Genomic DNA, 15284 nt, shown 5'->3' with positions numbered 1-15284 from the left:
CTGTAAATATTTAGGTTTGGTAACATCAAAGCGACAGATTAAAGCCACAAGAGAGGAGGGCGTAAATACTGATCCCACACCTGCAGGCTCACCCTTTGAGAACCAGGAACAGCTACTGACAAACAACTGCAATTTTTTGATCGCCTAATTTTTTTGAAAAAAAAGGGAACACTGCTACTGCAGTTCTTTTCTCAGTGGGTCTCCAACTGGTGAATAGTGAATATACTTTTGAAGTTTGAATAATTGGACTGCGATATGTTGGAAGATGGAACAGAAAGGGTGTTCCTGGCAGCACCAAATTCTAAAACATTTTTTTTTTTCTCCAAAACTTTAAAGGGATCATGGCACCTTTGAAACATCTAGTTTTAACACCATGGTAAACATAATTAAAACAATGAGCATCTACTTTTGAGGATTTTATCCCACAAGTAACTTAAAGATATAAGATGGCTGTCAGTGTGTCTCATTTTGTTGTTACTCCTTGGATAATACTAGCAGTGCTTCATACTGCTTTGAATATCTCAGGCTAGGGCCACTTACAGACTGACTTTTTGTCAAAACCATCTTATTTTTACAACCTGGTACTTTCGCTGAGGATTTTGAAAAACCTGAGGGAGAGTAGGGTTTCTCTCTGCAGAGAGATACCCTAAAATTGACCCCAATTTACACTATTTACCTTCAGGCCTGTAGACAGCAATTTCAGAGGGAGGAGAGTCTGGAAAATTGGCACAGAACTTTTATCCAATTTTGATTCAGAACAGACCCCCCCCCCCCACACACACACACACACGCCCTAATCAAAAGAGCCGTTGCCTCAAACCTCGGAATCCCACCCCTTTAGGGGTCGAACCTTAGAAATTTACCTCTCTGTGGTTGGTTTCACAATGTGGAGACAAAGTGGTATATTGACTTTGAACCTATCATTGCAGATCTTAGACTGGGTTCCCATGCCCAGATCGATCCAACAGGGTCGATCTAACTCAATGGGGATTCACGCTAAATTGCTATCAACTTCACCAGCTTATATGTCTGTCACGCCTACCAAATCAGCTAGGGGGTAATTAACTTTCGTGCAGGCTCAGCCTACAGTAGTTAATTAATTACCTCCTAACAGCTTTATTAGGCTTGACAGACATTTAAGCCGCTTAAGTTGATAGAAATTTAGTGAGAATCCCCTTGAAGTTAGATTGGTCCAAAGTTAGTACGATAGGCTCTGGGAATGGTCCCCTAGATAGATATCATTAACACAACTTTCCAGGTTGTCACTGATGTTTGTTACAAACAGTTTACACTCTTTGATACCCAACACAGGATTTCCATTGAATGTACAGCTGGAACCTGTTGAGTGGGAATTAGTTGCAGCTTGGTAATTAAGCCATTGATACATGTTGCATTACATTGGGGTGGAACTTGTAACAGGACTGCTATTGTTCATTATTAGGTAATGAGGTAGGTATTGTATAACAGTGGAAACTGATCTCTCTGTCCAACTGCCTTTCTCTGCAAATTTCAATGATATTTATTTCTGACCATTTACACATCTGCATGTTTTTGTTTTCCTCCCTCTCCCAACTCTCTCTCTCTCTCTCTCTCTCTCTTCTCTCTCTCTCTCTCTCTCTCTGTGTGTGTGTGTGTGTGCATATGCTTACAATTATAGTTGTCAGCCATTCTTGTACACATGACAAATTCATGTAGGTAAGACAGAGGGCTTTAAACACTAATATAATATGTATGCAGGCTGAAGTTGCTGAAATATTTTTTATGAAGTGTTACATACTGATATAGGAACCTTTTAAGGCCTTGTTTGCCTACCAACTCCCTGTGTAGTACACACATTAATAGATCTACCATACCAATATAATGGCACCCAGATGGTATGGGGAAGAACGTCTACTAAAAAATAACACCCTGGCAAAAAAACTTTGTAGATATGATATTAACTGCTGGCATTTTCGTTCGACTGACAGATAGCACCAAATGTGCGATAAATGTGTTATGTGGAAATGTTTAACATTACAAGATAGGCAAGGCTGCTGGCAGGGCCGAGGAATATATTGCATGTTTGTGGAAGGCAGTTCACTGGTCTGTGTGACTTGATTATCATCTTCAAAGGTACCTTTTTATGGTGCTTGCCTCTTGAAATGAGCCTGGTCATGAGGAATGATTGGTTTTTAAGTGAAGGTAAATTTAAATCATTTTTGTTAATTTGTTAGGTTCAATTTTTTTTCAAGTATTTCATTTCACATTGCTGATGTCTGGTTTCACATACTTGTTTGATTGATTTATTATGTGATGTCATGATAGTGTACATCAAAGCAATATTAAGAAATCAAATTGATAGATTCACCAGTCTCAGATAAAGTGCTCATGTAACCGAGTTTTCTTTTTTTTTTTCAACTATATGATGGCTTTTATTAAGTGGAGAGCTCTTAATTACAAGTTCAGCTGGTGACTACAAATCATGTATATAAAGACTATGTTAGACAACTACCATACCGTACTGGCACTGGCACGCCAGAGTGCTTCTGTATGTTGAAGGTTTGCTATGCTGAAGGTCCATTTCACAGCAGGTTCGCTATGTATAATTTTTTTGAATTTTTTCTGCATAGCGGACTACCATCATAAGGAACCTTCATTACATAGAGCTAACCCCCATGAAGCAGGACTGGGGTCAATTTGAATACTATAACTGTACTACTCATGAACTAGTAGCCAAGCTGGTGACTATAGAAAGACCATCATGTGTTGGTGCACTTTGCCAAGCTGTATGTTGATATTGTGGTGGATTGTCACATTAGATAAGACATTGTAGAACTGGTATTAATTTTACATTTATAGCTCCATGTAGCTGAACCAACCCATAGCCTAGCTCTCTGTATATACTTCTCTCCAGCAGGGGATATTTCTGTATTATGTACTTGCATCCCAACCTCAGATAGTATAAATGTGCACTTGGCTACATGTACTATTTTGTTTCCAAACAAGCCACAAGTCTTGTGATGTGTACCAACATCCCCTGGGGTCTGCCTTGGTTGGTAATGATTTTGTTTGTTGTCCTAGGTTACACAGGGTGTCATGGTTATCATGTGGCTGGGAATGGGCTGGTTTGACACCAACCTGTTGCAGATAAGATAATTTTCAAATGGCTAATGGTTGTTTTGATATTAGTTATCAATAAAGACGAGCATCCTTTCAGTGCCTGATATTTAATTGGTTAGGAAAATGGAAAATACTTCTGCATATGTTGCTTCTGTGTACATAGTATCCTATCATTCTATACTCTGCTAAAATACATCTCTGCACTATTTCTGCAAAATGTCCCTATAAGTACACAAGGCTACCACAAAACCTGCCTACAATCCTTTTCTCATAAATCTTCAGCGTGACTTCAATATCTGTAGAATCTTCCTTAATGCTCTATATATCCTTTGTGTGGCGCCCCCCTGTGGACAGTGCTGTCCCGCACACGTGTTGGAGACACATGGTTGTAATGGTGTTATGGGCCCCGGGTGTTATCACCAACTGCTTAAATGTTCCAATTTGATGGTCATGGGGAGTTAAGCAGGATTTTTATCAATCTGAAAGATGTGTTGATTGTTCCTGGCTGTTAACAGGATGTGATATGGGGACTTAAAACAAATTTCTCTGTGTTTGTGCTGCCAATTTGACCAAAAGTTGATAGATTTTTCGGGGGGTGTTGATTTTGTCCACTGATTTGTATTTGATATTTCAGTTAAATGGGAATTACATGTCCTGTTTTCATTGTTGTCTTATGTCGCAATGCCAAAATGAATGCCATATGAAAATAAGAAAACTTGAATTGACATCAAGCAAACTAACGTCAGTAGGACATGGTGCCTGCATTCTGTTGTGCACGAGTCATTTTTTTTACCTTATATGGCAGTGTATCTTCTGAAACAGAGGATTTCCTAGTTTTATTTGTAGAGCCATTGCCTACAGTTTCTATCTGTTTCTAGTGTGCTCTTCCTTGCTACAAGATTGGTGCTGTTTTAACCAGATGCTATTTCTGAACAGCTATTACTTAACCCAGTGATCTCTTATAGACACTTGAAGATAATTTACAAAGCAGAGAAACATCCTAAAGTGCCTCTTTTTCTTCGTCAAGGTGAATTTAATGGCTGTAACAGCGGGTCTCTGCATATATCAACATTTATATATCGTCAGGCATGATCCCCTGACAGAATCAGTATATCCTTTGAAACTTTATGATTTTTTTCCGGAACGGGAAACAGAAAATAATGCAGTTAAAGGTAAATGATGCAGAAAAATAGACCTTATTGGCTAGTGACTGTGTATCTTGCTGTTAGGCAGGGAAAGTGTTTCCAGAACTTTGAAATGGAGGATCTCTCATAGAGGTTAAATGAATAGATAAATGAATTCAAAAATGGTGAGATATTATGTTCCAGAGGATGGGATGCATTGCATTTTGTATATGCAGGACAAGCTAGGGTAGCCTTGTTCTTAACTGATAACATATAACAGCTATTACTCTTTACGGCAGCAGTCAGTATACTCCAGCATAGGGGGACCTATGTGGAATTCCCTGCTGATAGAAGTTATGCTTCACCTTTATTTCTTACCCACAGACATTTACCTGGGTGATTATGGCTGGTAATTGTGTGAAGGATTTTTTTGCTGTTTGATTGATTGTTTCCTTTTCAATTTTAGGTGAGATTAATATGATCACATCTGAAGAATATGTGGAATGTGAGTCACAAGTGAATTTTAATGAAGTGTCAAAAGACACAAATATTATTTAACTTAGGGTGCATTCCCAGAGATTTAGATCGATCCAGAGATTTAGGTTTAGATCGACCTAACTCCTTGGGGGTTCACGCTAAATTGCAGTCAGCCGAGAGCGCACCATAGTTAATTACCCCCTTACAGCTTTTCGTAGGCGGGACAGACGCTTAAGTTGGCTAAGCTGAATCTAGTGAGACTCCTCACAAGGATAGATCGATCTAAAATCTATGGGAATGGGGTCTTAGTATCTGTTGGAATTTAGACATTTGCACAAATAATAATATACTTCATGCAAGTCTAAAAATATAATTATTATTATAATTAAATCCTCTTTTAAATGTCCAAACTTGGTTCTTATTTAGTCCACTATATACCTGTCATAAGATTGTCGTATAGGCATTGTTTTCTAAACTCTTATGTCACAATGACAAAGGAATGTGTATGGTCCAGGCAACCTGTACACTAAGGTGAAGCCCAAATGACCAATAACACTTACAGCTTTGCATTAACATACAAGTTATGAAAATGACTGACCAATCAAGCAGACATGCAGTTTTTCCATAAGTTAGCGATAAGTTCATGAATGCTTTGACCTTACATGTACCATAGTCTCTCCTGAGTCCCTTTAATTGCTTGTAAAATCATGACCAGAGCAAATAAGGGGTTTCAATATAGAGGGCAGCTCATACCTCGGCTGCATGTCCAGATAATTTTTTTTTATGCGGCCTGGATGAACCTGTCTGACCAAGAGAGCAGGCATGTATTTTTTGGCAATTTGCACTGGAATGTACGGCTTCTGAGGGGGCAATACATCAGCTTGGCTCTGACACCTCCATAGATCTATGACCTGCAGAATTCAACTGGTCAGATGGGATTGGTACCTGTCTGACTGGATCAGACCTGAAATCATCTTGAAAGGAGAATAGCTTTTTACCCTGTGTTTACTGCAGTTTATTATGGGAGTTCTTACCTGTAATACAGACAGTTGAATACATTTTATCATCAATATGGTTATGCTCATTACCTGTGTTTTTGATTGAAGGTTATAGAAAAGTGTCTTTGGATATTGAGTATATCTTTGTGTTTGGGGGGAGGGGGGGTGGTGCATGTGAGCATATTTTATACAGTATAAGAGCTCTGGTAAAATGAAATCATCAGACTTATGCAGGGTAAGCATCATGGCATCAGAGAAAATCTGCCTAAGCTCACCCTGAGCTTCAGAGATAACTTGACACTAACCTCTTCACAATAGCCTATCTTCATCGTGTCAAGTTTACTCAGGGTGCCTAAGCTAGATTCTGGCAAAGATCTGTCACCTACTAAAATGTGTATTTTCAGAACATTAGTTGTGGAATTTTTACACCACCAGTTGTAATTTTGGTTCTTGTCAGACCACATCAGACTGTAGTTGTCTAAAATAGCTAGACAAATTACCAGAGCTATGTTGTCTGACATGGAAATTCCTTGAAACTAAGTAAGAGAGATTTTTACAGAGAGATTTTTACATGTCCAAATGCAATGCCTTGCTCCATGAGAGAGTAACTTTTGAAGCATTCCAGCCATGCAAAAAAATAGGAAGACTTTTTGTGTATGTTAATGGAAGATCAAGAAAGCTATTAAAGAGTGATTACAAGCAAAATTAGTGCTACGAAATCATAGGGTACGTGTTAAGGGGATCAAGACTTTATCCACATTATTTTACAAAAAAAAAAAAAAATGTAAACCAAAAAAGCATTTGGCAGGAACACCTAGGAATTAAGTTATTTTTTATCATGGAAACATTTGTTGATGCCTACACCCAGTGGGAGGATGGCTTCAATCTTTAGAACATCACTCTTAGATTAACATTTGATCTAGGGGGGCTTTTTTATGTGTTTCTTTATTGCCTCATTGCCCCATTGGAGACAGTTTTCCTGCAACTTTACCTTTTAACCCAGCTTCTCTGGAGGTTTATGACTGGTGCAGCTGTCAGGATATATGGGCCATTCACCTGCTGTGTGGAATATTGTGCATGCACCCCTCCCCTCCCTCCCCTCCCCCTCTCTCTCTCTCTCTCTCTCTCTCTCTCTCTCTTCAACTGTCTGTATGGAATATTGTGCCTGCACCTCCCTTCTACCCTTCGCTGCCCTTTCAACTATCTGTATGAGTACACATAAATTACAAATCTAAATACTTGCAAGCACAGGTATGTGCAGAATTGATCCTGTCCCAAGAGATAAACAAATTACTGTTGGAGCTAATTCAAGTTGTCACGGTACTTGAATGTCAATTGGTTCCTTGGTGTTATTACAATTAATTGGCCAGATGCTGATAAATACTGTCAGTTTTCAATTAATGCAGGGTCTGAAATTCTATGGAGTGTGTTCACTTGGAACAGAAACTGACCACAGTGCATCATCCACATTAACAAGAGTTAAAAACTGACCTGACAGTAGTAGGATTTCCAGTACACCTACTGATATAGGAAGATCATCACAGTCTTAATCACTGAAGGTATTAGACTATGTAGATGTACAAAGGAAATATATATTTGAGATATTCACTTATGATACTCTGCATTAATAGGTTATTAAATATGTATAGCAATGGCTACATATTCTGACATGTACATGGCATCATGTTTTTTGTAGATTATTATATTTTACTGTTTTATGTTTTAAAACCGATATGTGTATGTTAAATAGATCTATTTTTTTTAAACTAACATGATAACAGTGTTCACACATACTTTCTAATTAAAAATAACTTTATCCTCATCAAAAATAGTCTGTGGCAAAATGGGCCCGATTAAAATTTGCTGAAGACTGAGCAAAGTGGAAACTCTCAGTGAAAGTGTGAAGTAAAAAATGGCGAGGACCGACCTATAAGTGGTTCACACACTCCTACAGCGAGTGTCCACAGTTGTTATTTCAAGTAAAGAGAAAAGTTTGTTAGATGTGTAACTTTGAAATGTGTAAAGAATAATCAGTTTTGGCAACCACTTCCTTTTTTCTTTTATAACAGGTGTTTGTTGTGACACAGCATCAACACGCCTCCCCTACCCCCTTTTCCACTGCGCTGTCCTCACATGTTTTTTCCCCTAGAAATTAGGAAATGTGCTTTTCCATCCAAAGTATTTGGAGGGTCCACACATCATTCAAAGTGCCTTGTAAATTTTTATGTTGACCAGGGACTGGCTGTGACTGTGATAGGTGTGGCACCAACTGCCACATGAATTAAGTGGGCAAGGCACTGGGGCAGTTTGGGTCAAATGGGTGTGTCAGAGACCAGATGGTCAGTACCATGGGTCAGATGGACATGACACATGGTGTCACTTAGGTCAAGTGGGCGTGGCACCAGGTGTCATTGGTGACATGGGTGTGGCAAAGGGTGAAGCATGGTTCCAATAGACAAGGTTCTTGGTACTCAGTTGGCTTGCTTATTCTCAACTGTCAGTTCTTGATGGGGCCGTAGCAATAGTCCGAAGGTTCAATAGTCCGAAGGTTCATTGGTCCGAATGTTCGCTATAGAACCTTCGGACCAATGAACCCTTGATTAAAAAAAACGATGAAAAAGTTACCATTTTTCGGACCAATGAACCTTCGGACCAATGAACCTTCGGACCAATGAACCTTCGGACTATCGAGACGCCCCCGTTCTTGATCACAGGTGGGTGTGGCCCAGGGTAGGAGGTGGATCAACTTGGCATGTTATTAACTGTCACAGATCATGGGAAGCTGCAGCCATAGTTTAGCAGATGGGTCAGGTACAGGTTATAAACTGTCAGTGACAGACCACAGGTGGGTGTAGCCCTGGGTAGCAGATGGGTCATCTGGTGTGTTATAAACTGTCAGTGACAGACCACAGGTGGGTGTGGCCCTGGATAGCAGATGGGTCTTCTGGTGTGTTATAAACTGTCAGTGATGGACCACAGGTGGGTGTGGCAATAGCAGACAAGGTCCAGGCTGTCAGTGGGAGGGAATACAGGTGGTATGTTATGAGATGGCCTGCTAGCTGCTACCTAAACACTGGAGGCACTGTTCATTATCGTGAAAGTTTCCACAGACACTTCTAGTTAGTTGTACTTACTGGTTAGCGCACCATTGCTTCAATTCTTAGTAAGGATTGGGTGTAGCAGAAGCAAAAAAAAAAAAAAAATCTGAAACTATGCAACTTTATTGTTAGCAACTTTTTAATTCATCTGTGATAACTATGTGAGTTAAGAAAGAGAGCTTTGCATGCAGTATAAAAATAACATCACCAAAATGTCTGTATATTTAAGGATAAAAAACAATTTAATGTTATGATTGATGTTTTGTTTAAAGAGTTGATCTGAAGCAATTACTTTCAATGTACATGCTGATGTCTGAAAAGTGTCTTTTAATGGCAAGAACAGTAGCTGACAGAAAGCAGGCCAGCGGTGTTTGAGTATGGGGACCATTTACTGAAAGATAACGACCTCTGTTTGTTTTTATAACAACTTGAGACTTCATTTTATGTCAAACAAATGTACATCATCTTCACTGACTCCAATAGCTCTGCTGATTTGCCATGGTAAATTGTTTATACTACGGACAGTTGTCAAATTATACCTAACCCCAGCAAATACTATACACATGTCTAACTTTCTAGGTATGGTAAACAGAGGGAGTTTTTTTCTTGATAAATGTTTTTTTGAATGTTATTAGATTGTGAGTAAAATGGGAAGATGAGTTGAAACTGTTGATATAGGACCCTATCACATGGAGACACAAGATCTGAGTAGTACAAGGTAAAAGCAGGTTATCCCATCTCCTCTATGTTTTGTGTATTTTTTCTCGCTTTGTGGGTGGTATCCGTTGGTATCTTCCTGCTCACTCAGGTATCACATGATAAAACCTGGTACCTTTTATCTCGCTTGTGTCCATTTAAGGCTCCAGCATAATTTCTTTCATATATGCTGTATTAAACAAGGGCACAAGGGATAAGACTGATGCACAAGTAAGGATTTAGCATGACCAAACTTTTTCACAATTTTAAATTAACATCTTTTTTCTAATGCTGAAGAAAAGAATGACAACATAGTATATGTTGCTAAGAAATTGATGCAGTATTTCTTTACTCATTGCACTTCTACTTGCAGAACTGTTGACAGTTTTATTGGAAAAAAAGCATTAAAAAACCTATAATTCTTTATTCAACAAGGGAAAAATGAATGCAAACAGTCAGAGGAATTTGATTATTTTGGTTTCTTTTTCCAAAAACTTGTTGGCCTCAACGCTTTCTCACATTCTTCCTCGGTCATCCGCGTATCACACCCACCATACTGCCTTGTTCTCACCACAGGTGACTAATAAAAGGTTGCTAAAGCCCCAGAACCGCTGCCCGCAATATCAGTGCCTGTTACATGTGTTACAGCTATATATCTAACCGTTACTCCATTTAGGAGGGTGTGACTCATTAGCACTGCTTAATTGTCTGTGACACTGTTGGTTTTGTGGTATTTTCTCATAGGAATATATATTTTTTTTAAATAGATGGGTGGTTTGTAGATTTTCTGAAAGTTTTACTCTGGTTTTCTGGAAAATAATACTGTATTCGAGTGAGTTGGAGGATATTAGTGATCTTTTTCTGTCAGTAATGATTGAACCAGAGCAATTTCCAGATTATTCTTCTCAGGAACTCAATTATAAGGATTGTTTCCAATAATTTTCAATTTTCATGAATTATGTAGAATCTAGAATGAAAATGTATATTAAAATAGACAGAGGAACTTCAAGACTGTCATGCATCACTTTGGATATTTTTTTAACAGACATTGTTTTTCAGCAGAAACAACCACATGGCATTCGAGCAACAAAGAAACTCAAACAAAAAGAGAGATTTCTCATGAAATGAACTTCAATTTTAGCTGGGACCAATTTACCATGTATTATGTTGCATACATGTACCTTGTGCATTTTGAATCAGCACATTCCTTTTGTTATTACTGCCGCAGCAATAAGCTATCCATCAGTGCGGAAATATGTTTCTAATTATAACAGTCAGATTTATTTGTGGAGGAGGGCACTAGATCTCTTACAACATTTTTTTTTCGAACTAGACATACATGTATTCTTTAAGTAGTGGTGAGTCACAAGATTTAGTAAGTCAGAAAAGAATTGCTGCAAGGAAACTGCAATGAAACTGCAATGCTGGTCCTGTTAACTTGAAAGTATATTGTAAGTAATGTACATATATTTGTTATACTCAGTGACAGAAAAAAGGGTGTTATCTTTTAGAATTTGTTTTATTTGTGTTATTGAACCACAACACAATGAATAATACAATGGATATCTATTAGTATTTGGTAGATTTGACTGCTGTGTAGAAAATGCATGTACTTCACCACATGAATTGTACCTGTTTTAATAGTTTTACACGTTCAGAAATATTTTTTGTTAAACTGATTTTATCTATGACATGTCTAGCCTGCTGCTAAATGAATTTGCAATGACCTGATACAACTAGACAGAGCTTTGATGAATATGATCATACATAATAATTTTGCTGTCAAACAAACAATGACGTTAATGTTGACTGTTTGATCAAAAACAAAGGGTTCAATTTTGATAGTTTTTTTGTTTCATGTGATCCTTACATGTATGCTAATCAATAAATATTCCAGATTAAAAGGGAGGAAAAATTGGTGTTGTTGGTACAAAAAGTCTGTTCAAAGGGGGGGGGAGGGGGGGGGGGGATACATGTAACACGATGAAAAAGATATACTTGTTTGTGCTGAAGGCATGTTTATTAGGGGGTAAAAAAACAAGTATCACATTAAGGCTTTCCAAGCAGAAAATCAGGTTAGGCCAGATCAGTGGTCAGTGAGAATACTGAGGCAAACTACAGAAATAAATCACTGGATATCGCTGTCCAAAACTCTAATTAAAACATCGCAGGGTTTCTGAAGCAGGATGGGCTCTAAGAGATGTGCATTGTTCCGATGTTATTTAAAGATTTCTCAAATGTTTATTTTCTTTAGGTACTCAAAGAATATTAATTATCAGTGATATTATCATTGATTAACATACATGTAAGACCACTGAAAAGTGATATTATAATATAATATCATTGAAAACTGTTGAGTAAACAGTAAATGTGAACCCAGATAAAGAATAGATAATAGTCGAGAAAAGGAAAATACCAGTCTTAATATATTCATGAAGACCTTCATTTAATTCAACAGTCTTATTATTTTTTCATTTAATTCATTATATTGTTTTTTTTATTTTAATTAAAATTAATTAATCTATTTATTGTAGAATGTTCTCTTTGATTGGTAATTCAAACCAATGAATTTTCATCTTTTTGCAGATGTCTAGTTTGCTGTGAGTGGCTGTGGACAGTGGGATTCACCTCGCTATGGCGAGATCAAAACTCCTCCTCTTCCTCACCGGCTTTTGTGTATTTCATTTTTTTGGATACCTGTACTATACCAGCCAGGAGTATGTGCGCCATCTGCAGGCATTGCACGGGAAAACAATCTACATTCAGGGCACTGATGACTTGAAAGAAGTTTTGACAGAAGACAGTGGCTTGGAGGCTATAGCAAGACATTCTGGGTCGTCTGTAAACTTGACAAAACTGCTTACTCATTCGGGCTCCAAAAATAGTAATTTTAGAGAAAAGGACAGCAAAGGGGAGAAAAATTCTAATGGAATATTAAAAAATGTTGGTTCCAGCCGAACAAGAAAGTTATCCAGTGTTATTGAATCCCAGCAAGAAGTGGTCAATCCTCATGATTACCCCTACCTAATCAATGAAGAATATATTTGCAAAAAGGACGGAAAGAAAGATGAAGTTTTCTTAATGGTTGTAGTCTTATCCTCTGTGCACAGGTACAGGCAACGTCAAGCAATTCGACAAACGTGGGGAACTGCAATCAATCAACCGGAATTAAAAACTAAAGTTGTATTCATGCTTGGGAGGACCAATGAGTCCTTTCATGAGTATCAAGTCAGAAAAGAGAGTGAACAGCATCATGATATCATACAAGAGGACTTTATTGACAGCTACAGAAATTTATCTATTAAAACTACAGCAGTGCTAAAGTGGTATACAACATATTGCAACCATGCTAAATATCTACTCAAGACTGACGAAGACATGTTCGTCCACATTCCAAACTTGATAAAAAGCTTAAAAGACTCTGGTCCCAAGTTTCACAAGTTCATTATGGGTTCTGTGATTAAAGATGCAATGCCTTACAGGCAAAATTTCTCAAAATGGTATGTTTCAAAGGAGGAGTATATTGACTCAGTTTACCCAACATACATCTCAGGAACAGCGTATGTTATTTCACAGGATCTCGTAAGTGATCTATATCAGGCAACACTAGTGACACCTATGTTTTGGTTGGAAGATGTGTACATCACTGGGATATGTGCCACTAAGGTGGACGCCTCACACGTGCATCATTTAGGTTTTCAATATTTTCGACGGAATGAACCTCCTTGTAACTTTGCCAATTTTATCACAGGCCATCGAATTGGTCAGCAGGAAATGAGAAGGATATGGAAGGCTTTGGATGGGCCAAGGTGGTCGTGTTAATGTCCTCTAGCTATGTTAAGTATAAAATTGGTGCTGTAGCAACTTTTAATATATTATAATATCAAGGCAGCTCTATCAATAGGTCATTGCTGTATAGTATATTTGACTGAACCACTGATTTATTGCAATATAAATCTGTGCTAATAAACCATTTTAGTTTTTAGTGAGGATGACAATTATTGCATTCAATTTTAAAAAATGTGGGTACATGTAAATCTATCATTGATAACAATAATAATAGGTTGTTAATGACCAATACTGGATTGCCTTGTTAGGTTATGCATCAGTTTAACCAGTGCCAAAAAAACTGACATATTTTGAGACTTTGTTTCATACGAGTCTTTTAATTTAAGCATCAAATGTACATTTGTAATAATATCTTAGCATAATTCTCATTTTCACAAACTGCAGATTAACAATTTCAGTCAACAAAGCCCATTATTATAGGTAATGCTTTTCTGCAGTGTACTGTTGAGTGCCAAATGATATTAAACGCCTTTGACATATTTTTATTATTATTACTTCTACTACTGCCTTTCATTTGATGGATATATGTAAGTCAATTTTTTTGTAGAAAAATTATGTTAATTTTTGTTATTGTCAATTATTCTCATCAAGAATATAAAACCTGTGTTAAAATTTCTACTGTGCCAAAATCATTTTACTTTTTACCACAAACATTGCAATATTAAGCTTTTTGTGATGTTTACATTAATTTTGCTGCTTAATTTGAATGGAGTGGGCTGTACTGTAATTAACAGTACATATTTTTGTGAACAACATACCCTTAATGTGCATTTCTGTACATTTATAATTAAATATCATTCTGTGCATTTGCATTTATTTCCTTTCGAATAGCAGAAGCATTTACATTGTGACAAACGGTAGATATGCAGGTACATGATAGCTGTATATATAATTTTTGGGCCTGTGAAGTATTGCATTTCATTTAACAAACAAAATTTAGCTTTAATAAATACGTAGGTACAGAATACTTGACATAATGAAATGTATGTTAAAAATGCTGGCAATTGTTTGCCTAACGCTGTGATATTGTGAATATGTCAGATATATAGTGCATCAGTTATGTGTGCATAACATGTATTGTCCATTAGTTTTTTCAGCTATCTACCTTATTAAAAAACTTATCCATCTGTTAAGCCATAGTACCTGTAGTGTTTAGTTTAGTACAGTAGGCTAAGAGATACAACTATCTGTTATGTAGCATTTGGTCTTTCTGATTTCTGTAATATTTTAATATTAAAATACCAGTTAAACAAGATGAAATTAAGTTTATATAATTTTCATTTGAAAATGCCTCAAGCTTTTGAATTAGTGTTAGATTATCAGATATGGTGGGGTATATTGAATATGTTTTTACTTACTTAATTGAGATAAAATGTGTATACAGCCAGATTCTCTGGTTAAATGCTCATTTCTGCAGTCTTTCAATTTTTCTGCCTCAGTTCCTATTGTGTAGCAGTTAAACCTTACCCAGTTTTTAAATTGATTATTTTCATATTAACATTCATAAATTGTTTCATTTGAACATTTGTCTTTTCATTTATTTTAAATTAAATAATTGTTTAATGCATTTCATGTACTCAGTAAAGATTCCTCGTTAGTTAGTTTGAAGAAAACCCAAAGCCACAGACTCTTGGTAATTTTGCGCACCCGGGTTTTCAATTGTGTAATGCCAAAGACTTAGGCTCTATTCCCATAGATTTTAGATCGATCTATCCCCGCGGGGAGTCTCACTAGATTACTTTCAGATAATCCGACTTAAATGTCCGTCCCGCCTACTACAAGCTCTAAGGGGGTAATTAACTTTCGTGTCCGCCCGGCTGACAGCTATTTAGCGTGAACCCCCAGGGAGTTAGGTCGATCTAAAGTAGGTCCATCTAATCTATGGAAATGGGGTGTTAGATGAAAAGTGATGTGAAGAGAAGTCCTGGTCAGAAGTGCACTCT

The 15284-nt window shown here is 37.2% G+C and overlaps 1 protein-coding gene across 20 annotated transcripts in view; it reads left to right on the top strand.

Moving 5' to 3' along the window:
- The window catches only part of LOC106173441 (beta-1,3-galactosyltransferase 1), a 30116-nt gene extending 15253 nt beyond the window's left edge, over nucleotides 1–14863 (top strand). For 12 of the 20 annotated variants that reach the window (XM_087016729.1, XM_087016732.1, XM_087016731.1 and 9 more), the window contains one exon: nucleotides 12079–14863. In XM_087016729.1, coding sequence (XP_086872855.1) covers nucleotides 12127–13314 — 1188 coding nt within the window. In that variant the 5' untranslated portion in view covers nucleotides 12079–12126 and the 3' untranslated portion in view covers nucleotides 13315–14863. Of the gene's footprint in view, nucleotides 1–1270; nucleotides 1450–2007; nucleotides 2182–3972; nucleotides 4272–6973; nucleotides 7258–10497; nucleotides 10944–12078 lie in introns of those variants that run through there. The other 8 variants (XR_015335391.1, XR_015335384.1, XM_087016740.1 and 5 more) reach the window with 7 other exon arrangements.
- Nucleotides 14864–15284: the final 421 nt, after the last annotated feature.

This window comes from Lingula anatina, chromosome 7 (assembly GCF_051362555.1).
Source record: "Lingula anatina isolate TDL-2025a chromosome 7, LinAna3.0, whole genome shotgun sequence".
Classification (NCBI taxonomy): domain Eukaryota; kingdom Metazoa; phylum Brachiopoda; class Lingulata; order Lingulida; family Lingulidae; genus Lingula; species Lingula anatina.
Note: the sequence above shows the minus strand (reverse complement) of the source record. Positions and strands in the feature narration are given on the sequence as shown.